Genomic DNA, 24,076 nt, shown 5'->3' on the forward strand with positions numbered 1-24,076 from the left:
CAATAAAGAAAAAACATGAAATAATAATGCAGCAGCTCAAGGTTGTAGTCGAGGTGACGTTATAGAACAATTCACAAATTAATAACTAGTGCCACGTTTCACGTTTATCTTATTCTTCAATTTCGTACCATTTACATGTTGTTGTTGTAAATTGTCATTAACAATGATCAATGTTCATCCTTCTCCTAAATTTACCAAAATATTGTATGAAGAAACAGCAACACTAACTCTTCTGGGGAGTAAATTTGAGGGCTTTTTAAGATGTTTTCGTCCTAATGCGTCACTATAATTTAGTTTTCGGGACATTGAACAATTTTACCTTTTTGCAAAACGATTTCTAAAATAGAATAACTTCTGACTGGTCATAAGCATTGGTTCATATCTGTCTCTTAACCGGGACACAACATACACGCAAAGCATCATGATGACATTATATCTATAGCTTAAAACTTTAGTTACTTTACGCACGCCCGCATCTTTTCAACGTGTTTTAAAAGCACGTAAATAATTTAGTTACAGATCAATATTTGCTAAAACATTAAAATTACGCTATCGAGCCCTTTGTAATGATCATGTAAGCCTATCATCATTTCAATGATCTGTACATGCTTGTCATTTATTGCAACCGGAAACAGTCGTCTTCACAGCTGTGCGCAAAAAGGAGCTACTGTTGGCGCTTGGAGAGCACTCCCATGCGTTTATTTAATCGGGAGTGTTGGGACACCCGATCTTCTGACAGCGGATCTAAGTGGTTCCTTGTAATCTGCCACGTAAAAATGATTATGCTCTTTTGGCCTGGCCGCCGCGTTTGATTAGCTTCAGGGGTGGGAGCTGGTGTGGAGCAAATCCGTTTACTTTGAAGTAGTTGATATTTTAATAGACCATTAGTGAGTGCTGACGCTAAAAAGCCTCCTTCCCCCGGGAGATCGGCCTTCGTCCAGTGGCTGAAGACGCTTACGTCATCCTGTGATGCCTGTCGTTGACCCATCATGATCACTGTTTCGCTCTGATATAGCACTATTTGCTTTTATCTTGACGATAGATGGATCTTTCTTTCTTTCAATAAAAATATTTTGTGGGCATGGGGATATGCCTCTGATGTCCCAGCAACAATGCAAGTCAAACTGTTTCACCTCGATAAGAGCTCGGACCCACTCCTTAGCTTTGACCTATGCAGGCAATTTAGAATCCGAGAATCAATAGATTGATGAAAACTGAATTAAAAGCGTGAAATCCCTCGCCCAAAGAGCAAATAAAGGAATGGTTGGCGAATTGTTGGAGTAATTACCGAGATCTGCATATAAGCGGGTAAGCGTGCCACCCTGCCCCCGGCGCTGTTTTTATTGCGCGTGTCTGCCGTTATCAATTCCGCCGAACATTTTAAATGGGAGTCTGGCAGGCCCGCAGTATAAAAGCGCTCAGATAATATGCAAAAAAGACGACGCTGCTTTTGAATAATAAATGACGCACTTTTATAGCGGCTTTAAAACACCTGTGATGCTACGATATGAAAAGACCATGATAAGTAATAGTGCATTTAAAAAGGATCTAGTATGTTTTTATTACTATATTTTAAAAAGCATAGAGTGAGAGAGACGGCGGGAAGGAAATGGGCCGATTGAGGAGGGGTTGGGAGCGGGAGAGATATCTGTATTATTGCAATAAAAGCCAAGAAAAAGTGAAAGGCGCCGAAATTCCCTCCCAGCGAAATACCCTGCTTAATGAAAGTTTAGAGTATCTCTCTCTCTCTCTCTGCGCCACGCGCGTCTCTGCCCATGAAATATTAACTAAAATGTTATATAAAGCTCAGCGCCTAATGTCCTTTATGGCTTTTCTTTGTTTTTCTTGTTGTTGTTCTTGCTTATTATTCTTGGACTGTAATAGAACTCCTTTTAATTTGGTTTACATGGTGCGTCATCTGCGCATTGTGCGCCCCAAATATTTTTCTTCTTACTTTCTTTCTTTCATTCTTTCTTTCTTTCTTTCTTTCTTTCTTTCTTTCTTTCTTTCTTTTTTTCTGTCTGTCTGTCTGTCTTTCTTTCTTATTTTGTTATTCATTCATTCATTCATTCATTCATTCATTCATTCATTCATGTATGCATTAATTAATACTTCCGATATTTTCCTCAAAATAACTTTTTGTTCCCAAAAATATACCACTGGGAATTTTAAATTTCTTCAAGTTACAGAATCCCGCACTTGACAAAATTTAGCCATAATGAGATGCAGAATTTGATCAAAACCCCTAAATTGTTGATCTGATTTATTTTAACAGCGTACTAAGATGTTAAACAAACGCGTTTATACATTGCCAAAATTTGGCCTTTCTTTACTCTCTATTTTCTTCTATTTTATCTGTAAATTATGACTGTGATTATACTTTTTTGTTGTTTACTTTTGTTTTTGTTTTTATTCTTATTGCTTTTGTTAATAATCTGTAATGTATGGTAATGTAAATCTATTTATCTTCATTTACTATATACTGTACAGAAAAGCAGCTGAATCAGGAAAGACCCCCTACTGTGGGTTACTGTAAACAGAAGCAGATCTGTCTGTGTTTGGGTATGGGGGGAGGTACTGCCACAGGGTTGTGCTTTTAGAGATCTCCAAAACTGGTCCTGATTGAAGAACCTGGAAAAAAGAGCGAGATCGTGCAATGGACAGCTGTTTAAGACAATAGAGCAGGCTTTAGTGTAACCTGCTCACTGGGAGCATTCCAGCAACAAAGAGCCGAAGAGGAGTTGCCCCAGGGATGAAATGGATAGCCTCTCTCTCTCTCTTCCCCTCATCTAGAGCTCTCTCGCTCACTTGCTCGCTTTGCTTCGCACAGACATATAAGTGCATCTCTGTGTCTCATTATTGCTCAATGTTCAGATGAGCTACGCTCCATTGAGTGAAGATGTGGAGAGAGTTTAACACACCACGCTGCATAGAAATGAGCCGCAATCGGAAGTGTGTGTGTGTTTGAATACCACGTTTGATGTTCTGCAAGAATTGTGCTCTTGTAAATGCTTCACTATGGCCATTTACTGTCTCCGCAATCTGTCGGTTTTGATGAGCTTTTATCAGCAGCTGAAGAAATACTTCCCAATTTCCACTGACTAAACTACTGAGCAAATCCACTTAAAACAATAACACAATCATTTATGTCAAAAATACAAACCTCATATTTTAAATGACATGAAACATTAATGGCAATCCTTTGAGGATGTGAAAGGTAAATCAGACCTGACGCAGAATTCTTGATGCATTGATGTAACTGGTCTGCAGGTACAAAGTCATCATCAGAATGGACAGATGTGATTGCTGTTCGTGGAAAATAGATTGACAATGTGTGCCAGAGGGGACGGTGGGTCTGTGATCTTAAGCATGCGGAGAGCAGAACCGCTCCTCTGATGGTTGAGTGCGTGGCTCTGTTTTGCTTTAATGGCAGACAAGGTGGGGGGAGTGCATGTTTGAGGGGGACGACTGCAGGAACAGTTTCAAAAGTACATGTGTAATCTGACTTTTTGGAAAAACTTGTTGGGACGCTTGGGGACTGTGCCGTTTATAATCAAATTCTGAGATGCATTTGGATAGCATATATTGCACTTTTCCAAAAGATATTGTGTGCTTTTTTTAAACGTTACAATTACATTTTACATTTCTTATTTGTTCTTCTTTCATGTCTGTGTTCACATGCTCGTGCACTGACACGCCGCACATGTGTGTGTGTGTGCATGTTGTGTGTGTCGTGTCAGTGTCAGCCACGCCGTGAATCGTGTCAGAGCCACTCAATAAAAGGCGATTATGTAGTGTGTCGCTGTGCTTCTCTTTGTCTTCCTAACGACTGGCTTTTGACCTTCTCACCCTGCCTGCTGCCTGTCGGTGGGAGGGGAGGGACCACGGACCAGCTGCCACCAGCCTTACTGCCCCTCTCCTTGGCAGAGGCCTAGGCTACAGCCCCTGCTCCTCCCAGCACGCTGTGCCCTCAGGGTGGAGCAAGCTGTTGAGCCACCAGTCTCCCTGCTGTCCCACCTGCCCTACACACATTTATACACGCACACACTGTCTCTCAGCATTGCCCGAGGCGTCGCTGTCTCATCTAGTCTCTCATTCATCTCCCGGACGTTCATACTAATTCATGCTCTTCTCATTTCCAGCCCTTTAATTCTTTGTGCTCTCTCTTTTAATGTTGGTTTTATCTCTATTCTTCTCGAAAATAAGTGGTTTTCCCCTTCAAGTGTTTTTATGTCTGTTTGCACAGGTTAGTGCCAGTTTTAGGTTGCATTATGTGGTGACACAAACTTACAACTTGCGGTTTAGTTTTAAAGTGTTAAAGTGTTTTAAAGTGTTCAAGTGGTTGGAAAGTGTTTGTGAGATTGTTTGTGGTGTAAGATTGTGCTGACATCCTACATGAAGTTAAAGCGAGATTTGAGGCATATTAATGCAAGTATTGGTTATAGAAGTTTAATATGATTATATGGTATAGAAATTGAGGCAATATAACACCTTCTGTTAAATTAATAATATTATAATAGTAAGAGATAGTTCACCCAAAAATGAAAATTCTGTCATAATTTACTCAGCCTCACAATGTTTCAGGCCTGTATAATTTTTGTGGCTTTGCTGAACACACAAAAAACACTTTTGAAAGAATGTTAGTAACGAATGATTTCTTTGGCGATATTGACCACTAATTATTATAAAAAATAAATATTTACAACGGTAGTCATTGGTACCCCATAACAGTTTTCTTTCCCACATTTTTCAAATTATCTTCTTTGGTGTTATACATACAAATTTATACAGATTTGGACCGACCTGGGAGTGAGTAAATGATGATTTTCATTTTTGTGGAACTATCCCATTTACATGTTGTTGTAAGAGATACGGTCTAGTATGAAAATTGAAAGGTTGGGATATATTTTTGTTTATCCTGCACTTTGCTATTTCCATTTTAATAATTTAGATTTATTTGAACAAAATTAAAAACGTGCACTACTGTGTTTTAGCAATGTCATCAGACACTTAGTAAACCAGAATAGTTTCTTTCATTGTGGAGACTTTCCTTTGACCTCTGCTGCTTTCATACAGAGAAAATTATCTAATCTATACCCTAAAACCAACCTCACGAGACTCTTGAAATTTGAGAATTTCTTTATTTTACTTTAAGTTTTTTCTGGTTCAGGCTGGTTCCAGCAATATATCTATAAAAGGTGATTTTCGGTTCCTTTGTTTTTGTTGGGTTTTCACAATATAGGCACAACCTGCCCCCCCCACACACACACACTTAGACACACACACACTTACAGAGGGTTTTTCTGCTATTTTCTTTCTGACATCTCCATGATGGATGGCTTTCAAACACACACTTTATGAGCTGAGCATTCATCTGGATTCACAGCATCCACAACCAGATTTATCTGGGACGTGTATGAATGTGTGTGTTAGTGTGTGTATGCGCACGCTGAATGTGAGAAAAAACTGGGTAGAGACAGAGTTAGGTGTGGAGAAATTGCATGCATGGTTTTCAACATGAACGGAATAATTCTGTTTTCTTTTCTTTTTAATGTTTATCTTTTATTTAGAATTAATGTTATGTTTTAAGTGATACACTTTTTTTACATTTAGGCCTACATTAAGATTTATAATTTGGTAACTGTCCATATTTTAGATGTCCACAAGTGAACCATGATCCATGATTCAGGTGTCAATCAAAGCTTGTTTGGTGTAACTTTTGGACTCGGTTTAAAGATCATTGGCACTAAAGTTATCAAAGAAGGTGTTTTGCAAGTTGACATAAGTTTAAGGAATGTCAGGACAATGGTGTTGAATTTAGTTATTCTCTCTCCATCTCCATCTCCTTCCCTTTTCTCTCTCTCTCTCTCTCTCTCTCTCTCTCTCTCTCTCTCTCTCTCTCTCTCTCTCCTCCCCACTTTTCAGAGCGATTAACGCCCGGAGGATAAGACAATAAATCCTGGCCGCGCTGAATGAACGCCATTCATCATATTCATTTTCCTGTCGATACAATTATGAAAAGCCTCTGGCCTTTCTCTCTTTCTCTGGAACTCAATTCGGCTCAGGGAAAACGCAATTAGTGTGTGAGAGTAGGAGCGGGCTATCTTCAACTCCCTCTCCTCGCTTCATGCCGTCCTCCATCCCATCTCACACATCTCTGCCACTCCTTCAACTTTTTCCGTTCCGTTATTCCCCTCTTACGAGGTGGGTGCGGGGAAGTGTGTGATCTGTTCCATTCCGAGTTGAGAAGTTGCCCTATCTGTCCATCTGTTCCATGCGGTCGGTAGTTGGAACTCCAACTGACACCTGCTGGTCAGCGTCTCTGTTGACCGCGAAACGCAAATTCGAAACCTTATTGATTCATGGTGATATGTTTATAAAGCACTTTGCTGTCCGACACCACTTTGCTGGCACGTATGTGTGTTCAAACAACAGACTAAGGGAAGTGATGATACATGCTTTTATAACGCACACTGTATCATACTGTACCCGCGATGAAGTATAAACTTTGCGTCAGAGAGAAAATAAATTTCCATTGCTCTGCGCGCGCGTGTTATTCTGGCAGAATAATTTGTTTCAATGTAATGTTTCTATTTGAGTTAGAGACAATGACAGCGTGAACCATAAAGCGGAATACTTGCTGTACTGCGAATATATCACTGTATTTTATGAACATCCTAAAATATCATTTACGCTCGCCGAGCAGCGCTGAGCTCATGAGGAATAGATTAGCTGAAATAGAGAGGAGAGATTCTAGAATCCCTTAATGCTTTTCAAAGCAAAACTCTTATTTTCGGCATTATAAAGAGAGGGAGAACTCAGTGGCCGGAGGATGTGGACGGCGAGAGGTGGAGTGTACAGGTGAATGAAACAAGCAAGGAGAAATAGAGCTACTTATGAAAGCACGAGGGGGTGAGAGAGACCCAAGAACAGCAGAGCAATAAGGTGAGTAACCAGCCCTCTGGCCCTATGCTGCCAGACTATTTAAAAGTTATTAACACACATCTTTAAAAGGAATGGCGAGAGAGAGAGAGAGAGAGAGAGAGAGAGAGTCAAAGGAAGGCAGATAAGAGAAGAAAGACCTAAAATCAACTTGGATCCAAATGAATGGATGGATGGATGATTGAACGCACTGGAGTGATACATTGAAGGAGAGAGAGAGACAGGCCAGGTGTGGGGCCAGTCGTCCTCTGTGGGTCTCGTCCCCCTCTGCCCACCCCCCCTCCTGGTGCTAATTGATTCTGGCTGCTCTGAGCTGATTAGTGTGAGGGCTCATGGGGTCTGAAGGCTTGAGCCAGCTGTCTCAGAGCAACGTGTACCCCACCGCCCACCTGAAGCACTGACGCCCCCAACTGGAGTGGCAGTATACTGCCGCAGCACAAGGGGGAGGGCTGGGGCAGGGAGATAAATAGAGTGGACAGGAGATGCAACACTCTCTTAATGTCATTTTGATTGCCTTCAGATGCTGTTGTAAGGGATGCAGAGTAATTAGTTAATAGGTAATTAGTAATTATTGTGTTTTTAGCAGATTAAGTGCTTGAAGCTGTGAAGTGCTGATGTGATAAGTCTCTGTGGTGATGCATCGTATATTGACACATACATAGGTAAAAACTGTGGCGAACAAGCATACGCTTGCAGTTTTTTATTGCACATTATATCTTGCATAATAATATATTATACATCCACGGAAAACAATAAGGGACCATTTTAGAATGGTACTGAATATAGGCTACTATTTAGGGGTAGGCCTACGTGTTTAGGTAAAATGCTTTCCGTGAACTACTTACACTATTTCTTCCTAATTTAAAATAAAAATAATGTTCTATTAGCATATACATGCAGAAAATGAAAACTGGAGAAACAGTTGCTCTGTATTTTTTTAGACCTCAAATAGGCCTTGCAAAGAAAACAAGTTCATATTCACTTTTAAACAATACAACAGTCATATGTAGGAAAAGTTCAAAAAATATTTTTTAGGTGATAACATACATTTTTATCACAGTTTTCATGTCATGGTGTAGGTCTTTCACATTGCTGTCGGGTGACTTTGTCACTCTGAGGTTTGATTTGGTCAAAATTCAACAGACACTGGACTGGAATGACCACAAACAGCTAGAAATGCTGCTTAGGTGAAAATATGAAATGGTCTCTTAATGTTTTATGCACCTCTATGTGTATTGACAGATACAAGAAAATATGTATTTAAAAAAAGTAAGCAAACCTTGTCCCTCACTGACTTTCATTGTTTTGACACAAAACCCACTAAGACATTTCTCCAAATATCTTCTTTTGTGCTCCAAAGACGAAAGGATGTCACCAAGGTTTTGAACAACGTGAGAAAATAATTACGTTTGTCAGACACTTAGGCAAATATAAGGACATTTTCAAAAACATTTAGTCCACGAGAACAAAACAAAACGAGAATTGTGAATAAAGTAAATAAACATTTCTCAGTGATACCTAAAGAAAGTCAGATCGTGTGTTTGTATTCACATTTTTCACCCGTTCAGAGAACAGATACGTACGACAGCCCAACATAAATTCTCATCTACTATCATCTGAAGTGTGTGGGTGTATACAGATTGAATATTTGTTAATGTTTGCCTGTTTTGATTAAGAGACAAAGTTTTGTTTCTGCGTACCTGTGCCTTTGCACTGGCATACGTACAGTGTATGTGTGAGAGTGTATCTGTTTGTGTGTGTACGTGTTTGGTAATTGGCTGTATATTAAAGATAGTTGTGATCCAGCCCTCTCTAACACAGCAATAAAGCTCACTTAGAGTGTTTTATTAAAAACAGCCAGCGAGGGGCGGGGGGTGGCAGAAACGTAACAACACTAAAATATTGGACTTTTTCCTGTATCATTTTTTGTCTTTAAAAAGTCCAAATGACCACTCAAATTGGATAGTGCATCATTTTCTGTCACGCAGCCGAAAGCGTGGCAGACAGTTCTAATTCATCATTTTGGTGATTTAATAGCTGAGAAATATATTAAAATAATAAAATGTGGGCTGAAATGCCCTGGATTTGCAGTGATAAATAGCCCTCTCTGGCCTGATCGGATTAGTCGCGCTAACAGATATATTGCGGTCAGGATTCACGCAGGCACGCGCGATTGTTTTCCAATAAAAAGTTGCATATTAAATTCCAACACAGAAGAGGAGGGGAGAGGCCCTTCTATCTAAAAACCCTCCAGAAAAAGAGATGGAGCGGAAAAAGAGAGAGATAAATGTAAAGAGGGAATAAGGGATTTTAAGTGTTACACCGATACCATGCAGAGATATATTGCCAGTGCAGAGCCACCACAGCCGATAAGTAAGCTACTTAAACTTATTTATCTGGACATTTATAGCAAATTCTCACACATACATAATTCCTCATGCTCGGAGAGTCATATTAGCATGCTCACAAGCTCATAAACTTTCATTTAAACTCTCTCTCTCCCCCTCTCTCGCTCTCTCTCACCCCCTCCCTCCGTACTTCGGTTTCCCCGTGGAAAACATTTGGAGTCTCATTGTCCTCAGACTCATCAGCAAGCGCTTGATTGTAATTAATTATCTCATTTGTTTATGCAAATGTCTGCAATTAAGTCATATTGTTTGTTAAAGAGATAATTTTCTAAATCAAAAAAAGATGTCCTGTGTCTGAGAGCAAATGATGTTCGTCTAATTAAGCACATTAGTCCAAATTTGTAATTAACAGCGCATAATTAGGTGGGAGGGTATTCATTGTGTGCGTGACGTCATCGAGGGTTTAAAAGCGCTGACGGAGGGTCTGACGGACAGGTGGGTAGCTAAACAGAATCACAGACAGACGGAAAAATAAATACAATGCGAAACAGAATTTAGAAAACCTTGCGTTTGTGTGTGGACACAAACATGTGGATGTGGATTGATCGAATCTTGTGTCGTCATCCTTTTGGACCGAGAAATATCCCTGTGTTACATTGAATTTAATGTTTTCCAGTGCAATCAATGTCTTTAATTTGCTTTGATCCCCACCCAAATAATGCCTGACTGTTAATAGTAGGGTCAGTGCATGTGTGTATGGAGAAGAGAAGGTGTTCAGGGTCAATGCGGTTGAAGAATAAAGGGTTAAATATCTTTCATTATTACTTCCAAAAATTACCTGGGGGGATGCAAGGAGAACTGATTAGAAAGAGGGATGAAGAGGAGGGATGAAGAATAAGAAAACAAAAGCCACTGAGAGAGGGAGAAAGAGAGAGAGATCTCACAACAGTCTGATATAAATCATAACAATCATAACCTCAGGGCACTTCATGATAAAGAAGAGAGAGAGAGTTTAGGACACTATACAAATATAGCCACATCCTACAGCCACAGGAGTTTGTTGAGATATATATTTGGCAAAATATTAGGGCTGATACACCATAAATATTGCTAAGTTTGCAACATACAAAGTGAATTATGAGGGGCCTTAAAACGTATTGAGCATAGGTGATTATACAGTATTGAAGATGTATTAAAATTTTATATGCATGATTTATTGGTGTGTTTGGAGTTTAAACTAAAGAATTTGGAGGCTTGGCAAAAAATGACACAACACATGAGTAGTTGACATAACCCAGTTAAATGACTACAAAATATTACCACAAAAGAGGATTATCAAATATTATTGAGAGATGAAATTGTAGTCAGTATGTGCTTTATTTCCTGCAAGCTTTTTGTTTTTTTCTATTCATTTGTATATTACAACAGTGACTCTCAAACCGAGGGTCGAAGGGGACACAGTCTGTGACACTTTAGGAAATATAGAAATGTAGAATAAATTTTGTGCACTCAAATGTCTGTAAAATGAGACAGCCGACCAAACGAATTGATGTTCCAGCATTGTACAATTAAATATGTTTTTGGTTTAATTAAAATTCTGTTTAAGATCATAAGGGGGCCGTACACCGAAAACGTTTGAGAACCACTGTATTAGAAAACAACCCATATTCCCTCCCTGATATGCGGTAGTTCTCCTTTTGGTCAAACAATTTTGTCCAATAAAAAACATAAATGTTTATAGTTTTGTCCATATAGTAATATGGTTCAATCTAATCTGAGGGGGTATTAAAAGTACATTTTCCACCCCGATATGACATCATTTTGTCCAGTAATTTATCACACATGTAACTTAATAATTCAATTTTTTGCACACAACAATGGTTACATATTTTTCATGTAAATTTTTACAATTATTAAGTATTGCTTGCACTGTTTTACACATTGCCATGTAAAGTATGTTTATCAAGAACAGTTTTTGATGTATCACAGACCAAAAGAATAATGTAGCCAATACTTTAAGCAGTGTTGGGAGTTTATTCCTCAATACTGTGAAATATTAAATGGGGTGAAAGTTTCCCAATCTAGTCCCGATCTCCCTAATATATTGTCGGTTCATTATCTACATGGATTTGTTCTATTTGTTTGAACGAGTCTTAAGGTAAAATCTCTTCTTTCCTGTGTGTCAGTACCATGTGTGCACATCAGTGTGTGTGTGCGCCTGTTTGTGGCCTGTTTTGCAGTAAGGCAGCTAAAATGAGACATCTATCTCTTTTGGGCTGGAAATTGACTCTGAAGAGATTTTGCCAGACCGGCCCGTGTACCAAACAAGCTACAAATGAACAAATAACACAAGAATGTTGCTCTGTGCTTTTGAAGAAAATAACGACTCTCAATGAGAGGGGGCTGGAGTAGCACTGCAGGATGACAGAACAACCAGCAGATAACAAAAGAAGAAGGGAAACAAGACAAACACAGAATGGAGTGAAATTGTGTCTAGAAAGCTTTGAAACGGTGATCATTTGTTCTTATGTGACTGGAGTCTATGGTCCAGCTAGCTTTACATCTTCCGTTACGGTTGACCACAGGAGGGGGCCAATATCATCGCTTCATAATTGGTTTTTAGTTTTAATTTCTTTGTGTTTAACACAAATAGGATGGTTCTATTAATGTTAAGTAGGCTTGTGTAATAAGTTTCTATGACCTGCAGGAATTTCTAATCATTAATTCAACCAAACGCCTAATGACCTTCTAATCTGTAGCATTTATGAAGAACATTAGTCTCTCTCTCTCTCACACACACACACAGTCTCACTCACTCCCTCATCTCTCTCTTTGCTAAGAAAGGCTAATTAAAATAGCCATTTGGCAGGATAGCGTCCTAATTGCTATTCCCATCATTGCTGGTCGATTGGGAGGCAATAGAGGAAGAGGAAAGAGAGAGCGAGGCAAAGAAAAGATGAGCGAGAAGATTGATAATGAGATAACGAGTCATTAGAAGCATACATTAGCGGCCCAGGCTAATGTCCCCTCTCTTGGTTTTATCATTCTGTCCCTGTCTGTGCTTCAAGCTAGCTGTTCTCATATCTGGAGAAATGATTGTTCTCCTTTGGCCGATAAAGAGCAGGCGAAACTCTCATCACTGCGTAGAGATGTGTTTTGGATGGATCATCAAATGTTTTGCTTAGTTTTGCTTCAATTAAAACATTGTATTTTGATGCTTAATGCATATAAAATCAACACAGAATGTCTCTACTTTGGTGAATATATCCATAGCGCCATCTGCTGGTGATTTTTTGTTAATTTGGTCTGCCTTAAAAGAAGAAGTTAAGATTAAGAACAACTTCGAAGCTTTTATTTTTTATGCATTACAAAGCATTACAATGTCACTTAACCATGTCCGACATAATCAGAAGTGAATGGTTACAATCAAATTGCTGCATTTCTGGAACTGCACGTGATTAAATAGATTTTTTAATAAGCACACACACCACTGTGGCTCTGCTTGGTGGAACTGGATATCACATCTTAAACAAGCTAACTAGTTTATGCAAACCAACTTAAACCATTCATTCGAATCTTGCACTAAGTTACATCACGCCGGACAAGCCGGAATATTGAACTGCAGCTGTTTCTCACTGGCGCTTCATCTTTTTTGTGCTAATGCCCTTAAATGCATTATTATGCAAAAGTGAGGATTATAAGGATTCCAGGAAGCAATCTGTTCCTAATCACCAGCATACAGTTTAGTCTTGGAAGGGAAAAGTGAAAGAAAGAAAGAAAGAAAGAAAGGGGAATAAATAAAGGAAAAATAAAGACAAAAGGAGGACAGGGGAATATATTTTCTGAATTCCTCGCTGAATTCTTTTCTCCCTGCTCTTAGTTTTGGAATTGGAATTTTATTGCTTTCTTTCAAAACCGCATTGCTCTCCTTCAGAATATTAATGGTCTCTTTCGGGATCTTACTGCTTTCCCTTAGAGCTTTATTGTTACTGTCTTTCTCTGCCTTGTTTGTCTGTTTCGTCTTTGTGTGTGTCCAGACTCTGTAGACAACCCCCAAATTCAGCAGATTCTTGAATAACCTCAATGCAGCTACTTTCAGACAGTGGTGAGACTATGTGGACATGTCGTAGGCCTCAGCGCGCACAATCATTGCGCAGGACAAATTCATTTGAGAATATCGCTTTGTCCAGAGGATGCACAGGCTGGAAGACCAGAGCACCTCTCTATGTTTTTATGTTGCGCCGGGTTTTCTAAGATGTCCTGCAGAGCCTCCAGGAATTCTTCGGTGGTTCATGTGGCTGTGTCTATAATACGTGCTGTCCAAGTGCAGAAAATAGCAAAGGTAGCAAAGAACATTGGTGCCCCATTGAGCCTCGGTCTTTGGATGGCCCAGTAAGTCATTGTGTGATTCACGGTGGAAGCAGTTGAGTGTTGTTCTTTTTTCTGACGTTCAATGGAACAGAGATGTAGAAAGCTGAGCTCTGTGGATGATTCACATTCAGCTGGTGTCCACATGAATGTAATTTTATCACCAGCACATAGGGGGCAGTAATAAAGCATTCACATTTTGATTGCAGTAATAAGTTGAACTGCCTTTCTTTCGGAATGATTTGCAAAGTGAATGTATTATTGTGGATTTTTTAATTATAAAGGAGGATATTTAAAATGTTATACATTCAGATATGCTAAATCATAGGATCCACAACTCATATGAAGTCATATACTGTATGAGGTCTTAAATGAAAGTCAAATGGGTCAAAGTGAAATATTTTAATTGGCATTATAACCAAAGGGTACAGTAAGGATAAATGTCAACAAAAGGAAAGTGAGGAGAACGCATCCACAGATTGTTTTGTTTTTAAATATGAGCATTAGCATTTTAGAGGAGCAGACTAATACACTGTTTTTAATTGACTGAAGTGTGTTATGGTTAGTTATATTTATAAAGCCATTATACTATACCAGTCTATTTAAACACGTTAGCAGTATTCTTTTGAACTACTTCAGAACCACAACAATGTTTCATGTATTAAGATTCTGAAATCAAATTTACATTTATTAAAAGTTATTTTAACCTTGTGTCTAAATCACAACGAAACCAGTTCCCCCTGTATGGATGGCAAAATTACTATAGACAAAATCATTAAATAAATGTCAAAATACATGCATTTTAAACTAAACAAAAATTTAATTTAATTATTAATACATCAAACAAACTAATAATGTTACCTTTTATTTTGTTTTAGCATTTATTTGCACACATTTTAGCATTATTTCTCTTAGATTGCTTGTTTATTTAACCCCAAACTAGTGTCATTATATTTTAAGAGTCAACAATACTGGGCGAAACTCCATTTCTTTGGTCTTTCCGGATTAGGCGCATTCTTGTTTCCTCTGGATAAGCATGGTGTCATGTTAACCCTTGCAGATAAAATGTTGACAATGAAGTACGAAAAATATCATAGAGATGTTGGCTGAAGTCAGTGCAGACAGTAACATTGGCTTATTTTTAACATTCAGCACTATGTTTGTCTGAAAAATACTGTTTCATAATGATTCGTGACTTGCATGGAAGAGAGCTTTCCTAAATAAATGAAAAATAATTTAATTATTTAAATTAGAAAAAAAAGTAGAAATAAGAATATGCGATATATCAGGGCTGCAAGGATGCGCGTCATATTATTTACGTTAATCTGCTGTGATGGCTGTTTCTGATACCGGGGTGGTGTAATGAATCGGCAGAACAAGAGAAACTGTAAAACACGCGACAAACAGGGATCGCGAGCCTCAGATGCAGTAAATTATGGACGGAAGAATTCCTGTTACAAAATATTCTGTTACCCGTGAAATTTTGTGACTGCAGTATAGGCGCAGTTGTCAATGCCGACAATTCTCTACGCAAAGAGCGTAAATTCGCGCGAGAATGCGTTTTGTCTGTTGAGAGTGATGCCGCCCGGGTTTCTAAACACGCCGATTGAACTGTAAAAAGCAGGTTCATTTAATTATTATACTGATTGCGTTTAGAATTATACTGATTGCCATGTCGATTGTTTTATAGCCTATATGTAGGTATGTAGGTATGTATGTATATGTATATATAGAGAACAGCAATCACGATAATTTTAAACATTGTCCAGTTAAGAAAAATGAGCATAAATGTTATTATTTTTATACATGCATACATTATATATAAAGTACATAACATTATATTATAAAATGATAGGTTTATAATGTACAGAGTAATCTTATAGCCATGCAGGTCACCATCTCTCACGACACATCGCAAAATACTAAAAAAAATCTGTTACCCTCCTCACAGAACAGCCTTATTGTTCTCCATATTCAGTCTTTTGATATCTACTATCTAAGTTTTATATCCTGAAAAGCATTTTGGTGTGATGAGAACAGAGATAGTCGTACAATAGGTCACCATATCTCACCAACTCTCTGACTAGGCAAAGCCTGAGATAAAACTCTGCCTGGTAGGCTACATCACTAGCTCTCTCGTGCGCCTAAAACATATAGCCCGAACATTATAAACTCTCTCTGGCGCCAGATGTTTTTAGACTGTTACAAGGTATCGTGAGATGTGATGAAAAAAATAGTAGACAATAAAAATAATCATGAGTTGCAGCCCTACTACTTATACAGCCTCATATTTATTACTTGAAAGCCAGTCAAATTGTTTATTCTTACCAAATGTGTTTACATCAATTTCTCCCAAAAGAAAATGCAAAAGCTTACAAAGTTGTTTATATGATGCTGAGGACAGGGAAGTTAAAACTTCATGTGCATATTCTAATCTGAAGCATTACATCTACATATGAACATACAGTATGCAAATAGCTTTATATGTAATTTTATGAGAATAAAATATGCACGTTATATTTAATGTATACATTAAATCACCATCAACCAAGTAAATGTTGAATTTTTGGACAAATCCCATAATAAGGATAAATGAAAGTGCAGTGATACAGTTTTCAGAAACTTAAAACGTAAACTGAAAGTGTTCCTGAGTCACAGCATATGATCAAACTCCATTTCCAAAGTGATTTAACTTAGATCAATATGGCAGGTGGGGGTCCATGACTCCTGGGGTCACCTTTTTTAACGAGTGATGATAATTGGCTGCTGTTGTATGTTCACCATGGGTTGTATGTTCACCATGGGTTGTTGGGTCACCGTGGTGACAAATTTTTTACGTTGTTTGATTTCCCTGTTCATCTGACACCAGGAACACATAGTACAAAAACAGGACACCATGAGATCTTCACAGAGACTTCCCTGTTGCAACACACAAAAAAAACATTTTTGAGTTGGCATTGAATGTTCATCTTGAGAGATATATCTGTAAGTATACGTTAATAAAACGTTTCATTTCACAAATTAGAAGAGTGTATTCAAATGACTTTTAATATGTTTTTGCGACCCGGGTTGTGGTAAATTATAGCAAATTTTACACATTCATTTCATTGAATGTATCTTCAAAGTGCTCGTTGTTTTAGCCGCGTTAACAGTACCTGATCATGTCAGCAGGTGCAACTGTTTCAACAAACGAAATGTATTCATTGAACGGGGTCTGTGAAATTAACAACTTATTTCTAAATTTTAATAATAAACGTTTAATGTTTTCGGATTTTTAGTTTTTAGTTTTTGTGCTAACTTTAATCAATACAGTGTAGCCCTCGGTCATAGAGGAGGCCTAAAGTGAATAAACTGAATCAACAACTAATGTTATTAAACTGGCTCTCTATGCTGTTAACTGTCATAGTAACAGAAACTTTAAAACAGGTACAAGCAGATGGTGCTCACTCCGACCTTGCACGGTTAACCCTCGACAGCCACCACAGGTTTCTCATCCATCATTGCAATCTCCGAACGTTTCAAGCAACTGCAAAGTTCCGCCACTAAGACGGAGGCCCCACCACCAAGAAGGAAGACCCGCCTCTCCATTCATTCGATTGAACAATGAAAAAAAAATGCGTATGACGTCATGCGATTTTCTGCTCAGAATTGATTTTTTTTTCAAATTCATGAGGCTCCGTCCAAATATATCAGGCCTCAGACGGAATGGCTCTGGACTCTTCAGACAAAGCAGTGATTGCCAGAGCAGCTGTGTGGGCAAAGTGGCCTCCCCGGGCTGCCTCAACAACAATCTCAGTGTTCGATAGCGGTCCTCAGAGTAATAAATCGGAGAGGTTACAAATCCTTCCTGGAAGGCCCCTAGTTACACAACACTTCCTAGGACACAACTGAGTAACCTGGCAGGAGCAGTGTCTCAGGGGCTGACTACAGCTCCTCAAATCGGACCTACATTTACTATGCTGACATGCACTTTATTATAACTGCCAGAGAGGAGCCTCTTCTCCCATGAAGGGGAAAGCTACCGCTAGTCTTTCTGTGTTGACATTTGGTAAATTATAAGCTGTGTTTTCACAGTAGCTTGTTTATCACCGCCAGAGACGAGCCTCTTCTCCCGTTAGGGTGAAAGCTACAGAGTTGTGGAGAGCTGTTTGGGACTACAGCTATTCAGTCACAGAGGCCTCTTTGTTTATGGAAAGAAAAGCCTTCTTCTGGGTTCGTCATTACTTGTTAGAATGCAATCCATGACCAACGGGGTCCAAGCACGTCATCAGGTATTGCTCTCTCAGACTAATCTGTTGGATCAAGACTGCATGGCAGTCATTGCAGCCCCACTGGTGCCTGGAGAGGTCTTTGGTCCCCAAGCAGAAGCTGCCAGGGAAACAGTCTCCCAGAACGAGAGAACTAACCAGATCTGTGTTTAGAGCACCAGATACTTGTGGTCTGCGTTCTTTGTCCGGGAGCAGTGGCTGGGCTCGTGGTCAATCATCAAGCTGTGCCTTTGTAAGTCGTCAACCTCCGACTCCACGTTTTTCCGACCAACATCTCTTGTACTGGCGCCAAGGCACTCGATGTCCATGGGTACTAAGCACCTTGGGGTCTGGTTACAGAATCCAAATAAAACTAATTTCAAGGGATTGTTCCTACGGTGTTGAGAGGAGAACTGCAACGCAGGTCTCTGGAAGAGGAGGTTTCAGTTATTCAACCTATTTTTTTATTTCAAAGAAGGATGGGGGTCTTTGAAGAATTTCAACGCAGGTTACATGTCTGACCACTAGACGGGAGTCAGCCAGGATTCTAGGATCAGCAGCTCTGACCACATTCCAGGCGGCCAAAGCCTCATCCACAAGGCGGCTTTTTATGCCTCTAAATGGGAGCGGTATTCTAGATGGTGTCACTCAGTGGAGATAGACCCATTGTCGTGTGGAGTGGATTCCATCCTTTCATTTCTCCAGTTCGTACTGGAGACTAGAGTAACGGAATAAACCTTGAGAGGCTATGTGGCAGCTGTATCTGACCGTCATGAGGGTTATGGAGGTTGCACAGTTGGGTCTCAACCTCTTTTCAGACGCCTTTTTCAAGGGGACTCGCAGACTGTGCCCATCTCGAGCTCGGCTAATTCCCTAATGGGTGTTGTCTTGAAGGCTCTGGCAGTACCTTCTTTTGAACCTCTACATGAGCTAGGGTTGGAATTTCTGAGGTTAAAGACGGCATTTCTTGTCGTCTGTCTCTTTAGTCAAGAGGGTGAGTGAAATTCATGCCTTCTCTTTGCATTCTGCATGTTTGAGAATTGGGAGAAGAAGGCTCATCTATGTCACTTCTTCAAAACCCTTCAATTCCACCGAAAGTTCTGCTGTTCTTTTGTTCAAGGACTTTGGTGCTAGAACCTTTCTATCCAGCTCCTCACTCTTCGGAGGAAATGGCCTGGCTCCATTTAATCTGTCCCGTCAGGTCACTGAGAAGGTACATATATGCACACAACGGATCAGCTTATTGTGTGTTGTGGTAACTTGGTACAAGGCCAGGCAGTGTCCAAGCAGAGGCTGTCGAATTGGATTGTCAGGTTGAGCTCGCCTATAAAGCACTGGGATACCTCCCCCTTCAGGGAGTAGTGCCTCACTCTACAAGAGGAGTGGCTGCCTTCTGGGCATTGTTTAGTGCGTCTCCTTTCGAATATGTGTGCGTAGGAGCAGAATAGTCATCATCGCTGACATTTGCTAGGTTTAATTGTCTCAATGTGGCTACGACAGTCTCATCAACTGTCCTGCAGACAGCAATACTGCCTGATCGGACTTGTGTAAGTGATGTACAGGTGCAGAACATCCTCTGATTTCACTGTGTACATGTTAATATTATCTAGGTGCTGAACACCCTCTGATTCAACTGTGTACATATAAATATTGTCGAGGTGCTGACCACCCTATGCTTACCTGTGTACACAACAAGGTAAACTAATAATCTTCTATTCAGCATTGGAACGTTTCCTTGAGTTTATTGCCCCGCTTGGGTTATTGCCCCTCCTGACCTTATCTGGTATACAGTTGACCCAAACTGTGGAGTGTTGACTAAATTGAAATAGAATGAATGGGCTACATAAGATAACCTAGTTCTATGAATAAGATCAACACTCAACATGGCGTGGTCACTCAGGGAGTACTTTTCGCTACTCGGCAAAAGAGAATGTGTGGTGGTTCACACCCGTATTTGTAGACGGGGTTGCAAGCGGGGCATGACTAATTTGATATACCATCTCCTTGCTGCTCATCTTCAGCTGGGCTGACCCATACTGTGGCGTGTTGACCTTATTCATAGACCTAGGTTACCTTACGTAACCATTCAATTTCTTTTAGTAAATTTAAAGACTTGTTAGTTTTTAATTTTCACATACATATTTGACATATTTTTCAGTTTTGTGGTTACCATTGTTTAGAAGAGTGGTGATTTCAGTTCTGAGATCAGTCTCTTCTTGCTCATTTTGGATTGCATAACTCAAAGTGTTTGATTTATGCATATTAAGACTAAGAAGTATGTAAAATAAAAAACTGAAATAATTTAGTTTAGTTTTCTCAACTTGAAAATGTAGTTTTTGTGTAGTTATTTAAATTCTGTCTACTTTTTAATAAAAATGATAAATTAAATATTTAAGTCGCACTTGCTAAGATTTGGTAAGAACTTTAACTTAACAGTAATCAAAATTTGAAAGTTCTGCTTACTTCAATAAAGGATCTCTAAAACAAAAAAAATTGAGTATTGCCAACCTATCCGGGTTTACAGTGGGCCCCTATTACTCAACCTCCAATTGTTACAAACCTATATAGCCTACATTTATTTGTTCTGTTGAACACAAAGAAAGATTTTGCAAGAATGTTAGCAACTGACCGTTCTGACACATCATTGTATATCACATGAGTGAAAATAACTGTATATTTCTTAGTTCTTTTGAACACAAAGTTTGATATTTTTAACAATTTAGCAAACAGTTTGGGGTTAACTTTGGATCTCATTTTACTTTGTTTTACTATGGTAGTCAATTATCTCCCAGAAATCTCAGTTGCTAACATTCTTTCAAATATCTTTCAATACATTTCTTTGTTCAGAAAAAAGAAATATGACCGAATTTTCAATTTTGGGTGAACTATCCCTTTAAGAAAGTAGGTGTGGTGGTAATTATATTCTAGTTTCAGTTTTTGAGTTGCCAGAGGGAAAGTTACTCACCCCTATTTCGTATCTGTGGCGAACTGCCACTCGCATTCCCAGAGTCACTGGCGGCACACATATTGCCATGCCGAAAGCAGCCATTAAACCCGGACCACACAAGTCAATCAGAGGCAGGCAGGTGCTCTCCCCAAACTCCCCAGTCGTGGAACAAGCAAAGCAAGGACAACACCAGAATCCATAGCAGCCTAAATGCAAGAACATTATAATCAGTCTCAGCTTCTTGCCCATGCGGCTTGGTGGGATCTGATCAGTAAGGCTATGTCATTGTAATGAACAGAAGAAACAGACTTATTACGTTCTTTACGTAAGTCAACATTACCTGTAATGTAGCGTACTTACAAGTTTCCATGTCCTGACAACAGTCACATATCCCTGAACTCCAAGGACTCATCTGAGAATTTGACTTTGCATAAGGTTGCTGGACAACCACTGTATTAGCCATTGTTCAACTTGACTGACATGAAGGAAATACAAATGCAAAGGTTATTATCACTTCAAATGCTGTTTTTTTTTAGCAAAACTTAGCATTTGGTTATAAATGCTGGGTTGTTTCACACCGAAATGCTGGGTTGTTTTAATCCATTGTTTGGTCAAACATATAATTTTCTGGGTTTATTTAACCCAACTGTTAGGTTAAATAGCTCAGCAATTTAAAAGCTTGCATTTATACTGTAATATTAATTTTACGGCACCCATAAAGGGATACTCCACCCAAAAATGAAAATTCTGTCATGAATTACTCACCCTCAAGTTGTTTCAAACTGGTGGGAAAACTTGTATATACTGTATTTCCAAAGATATTTGGAAGAATTATATTTCCTAGCATTTCTGGATCAAAAAAAGGTAGTCAAAGGTGCTCCAGAACTGTTTGTTTTTCTAATTTCTTCAAGATTTATTTTTTTGTGTGTTTAACAGGACAAAAATTTACAATATTTTTCTACAGTAGTGGTCAATAGTGCCCCATGAATCTCAGTTGTTAGCATTCATCAAAATATCTTTCTATGTTTTTAACAGAACAAAGAATTTCCTACAGATTTCGAACATTTTGAGAATGAGTAATTCATGACAGAATTATCATTTGGGGGTGAACTGTCCCCTATTTGTTTCTTTTATTTCCAAACGGATCACTTTATTTTATATAAAGTATAAATAAAAAATAATCAACAGTCCTTTTTTATTTATCTATAATTGTGGAAAAAGAGGGATATTTTTGCTGTCCCTTTTACCTTTTACAACGCAACAATTTGTGTCCAGCACTTTTTGGGATTTCCTTTAGGAACTATATGAACTCATGTGAACCACTTTATCTTTCACATCTTATCAAGGTGAGTTGCATTTTGTATAGTGACCAAAAAACAAGCCAAAGAAATATTACACAAAATACATTGTTAAACTTGTACCAGAGTTGACATGTCCTGTACACACGTTACAGATATTTGTGTTGCGAGCAGGAATGTGGCCAAGTTAGAAAGGATGCATGTGCAGTTTTTCAAAGAAACTCATTTTATTTGAAGCCTTTTCATTTTGATATATTCTGGCAAATAATTTTTTACATGTCTTTTGTAAATTGTAAAAATTTCCCAGTTAGAGTTCAGTGCATTAAACCGTATTGAGATGAAATCAAAACATTTAAACACATCCAAAATTGTAGTTTCAATCATGAAAAAACTGGATAGTATTCCTATTGTTAGCAACACAAAAAAATAATCCAAGCAGTAATTGTGTTATATCATCAATGGTCTTCAACAGAATACAAATATGTATGGCTTTTGTTATGTATGTATATATACATAACATGGCCATTCACACAAGTAAATGTACAGAAGAAATTACTTACTTTCTTTGCACGAATTCAGCCACTACTGGTTCCTTACAAAAAGTGAGGGCAACATATTTATAGGCCTGAGAAGGTAAGAGACGTGTGTAAAAATATATGCTTACGTCAAAGAGAAAAAAATGTGGCTGAGCCAGACCACATGCAATGGAGTGTTACAGGTTTCTTTGTGACTTCTGCACTGTAAAGAAAATATGTTGAAATTACAATGTTACTGACAGCAGTTTGCCGGAATTGTTTTTTCAAAGATAAATTAACATTGAACATTAAATGGTCTTTATCTATAAAGAAAAAAAATACAATAACAGCCTCATGCAAGGCATTCTTGGAACCAAAATTAGAAAAAATGAGGATTTCTGGTTCTCAGAATTGTTTGCATGAGGCTGTTATTTTAAAGTTTTTTTTCTGTAAAGATAAAGACTTGTTAATATTTATCGTTCATTTTATTTGTACAAACTGAAGCCAGTAAAATTGATAAATATAAATCTACAGTAAGTTGCTGGCAACTAGCTGCATAGCAACAAAAAACGACATAAAATTAGGTCCTTTGGAAGGACATGAGGGTAAGAAAATGATAAAAATGTTTTTCATTGTAAATGATTGTTCATTTTCATTGACTTTTAAAGATTATTTTACTATGAAATACAAACTGTTGCATATGATATAGAAACCCAATACTATTCATATAAGTTAACTGCATTGTTGTTACAAAGTAAAAAAAATATCAAGGTACACTTTGAACTATGAAATCAAAACGGACTATTCTTATTTTTTCATGTAATATCGCCGTTTTATATTATAAAGTAATTCTTTGTGCAAATTATTGTGTTTTAAATACGTGTGCCCTCATAATCGTTCATCAAAATTAAACTTCCCCTCTCATTTAAACAACACACTTCTCTAAATTACATATTTCTCAACTTGAGGGAGTAACTCCCTATTTGCCAGGCCTCCAACTTCCACCACAATCAATTCTCAAATGTCACAGTTCAGAAAAATGATGACAAGACCTGCTTCTTTTATTGTATTATGGCAGTTGCCTGTGTTATATGATTGCTAAATATTACAATGGAAACAAACTCAGAGATGCATAAAAAAAAAGAGAAAATGAAAGGTGAATTGACAACTTTTCAAATAACATTTAAAAATAAATGTGCTGACAGGTTTTTAATGTCTTCTAATCCGGATTGACATGAAGCTATTGAGCAGTAGGCTACTTTAAATTCCACACATGATAATATGTTCTATGACTTGTTTCGTTTTAAAGAATGTGTGGAGGCAGATTGAAAGATTTCTTCTGGCCCATGAGAGCCACCTGTTCACTTTTCTCTACTGCAGCACATATTTATTACATTTATTTGAAGGCCAG

At 38.4% G+C, this 24,076-nt stretch overlaps 1 protein-coding gene across 1 annotated transcript; it reads right to left on the reverse strand.

Annotated features, from left to right (window-relative positions):
- Positions 1-15,930: 15,930 nt before the first annotated feature.
- On the reverse strand, positions 15,931-22,749 carry LOC130411888 (cornifelin homolog B-like). Its single transcript, XM_056736883.1, has 4 exons — positions 22,711-22,749; positions 21,213-21,327; positions 20,871-21,058; positions 15,931-16,577 (listed from the first exon to the last, which is right to left on the reverse strand). Exons 2-4 carry the CDS (start codon positions 21,313-21,315, stop codon positions 16,401-16,403), a joined length of 468 nt encoding a protein of 155 aa, XP_056592861.1. The 5' UTR covers positions 21,316-21,327; positions 22,711-22,749; the 3' UTR covers positions 15,931-16,400.
- Between the last annotated feature and the right edge of the window lie 1,327 nt (positions 22,750-24,076).

This window comes from Triplophysa dalaica, chromosome 22, assembly GCF_015846415.1.
Source record: "Triplophysa dalaica isolate WHDGS20190420 chromosome 22, ASM1584641v1, whole genome shotgun sequence".
Taxonomy (NCBI): Eukaryota; Metazoa; Chordata; class Actinopteri; order Cypriniformes; family Nemacheilidae; genus Triplophysa; species Triplophysa dalaica.

Excerpts from the sequence above, each read along its gene's own strand:
- LOC130411888 (XM_056736883.1), bottom strand. The coding sequence starts at position 21,315 with ATGGCTAATACAGTGGTTGTCCAGCAACCTTATGCAAAGTCAAATTCT. Across the intron at positions 21,059-21,212 it reads TTGTCAGGACATGGAAACTT|GCTGCTATGGATTCTGGTGT; the intron begins GTAAGTACGCTA and ends TCTTGCATTTAG. Across the intron at positions 16,578-20,870 it reads GCCACAGATACGAAATAGGG|GGAAGTCTCTGTGAAGATCT; the intron begins GTGAGTAACTTT and ends GTGTTGCAACAG.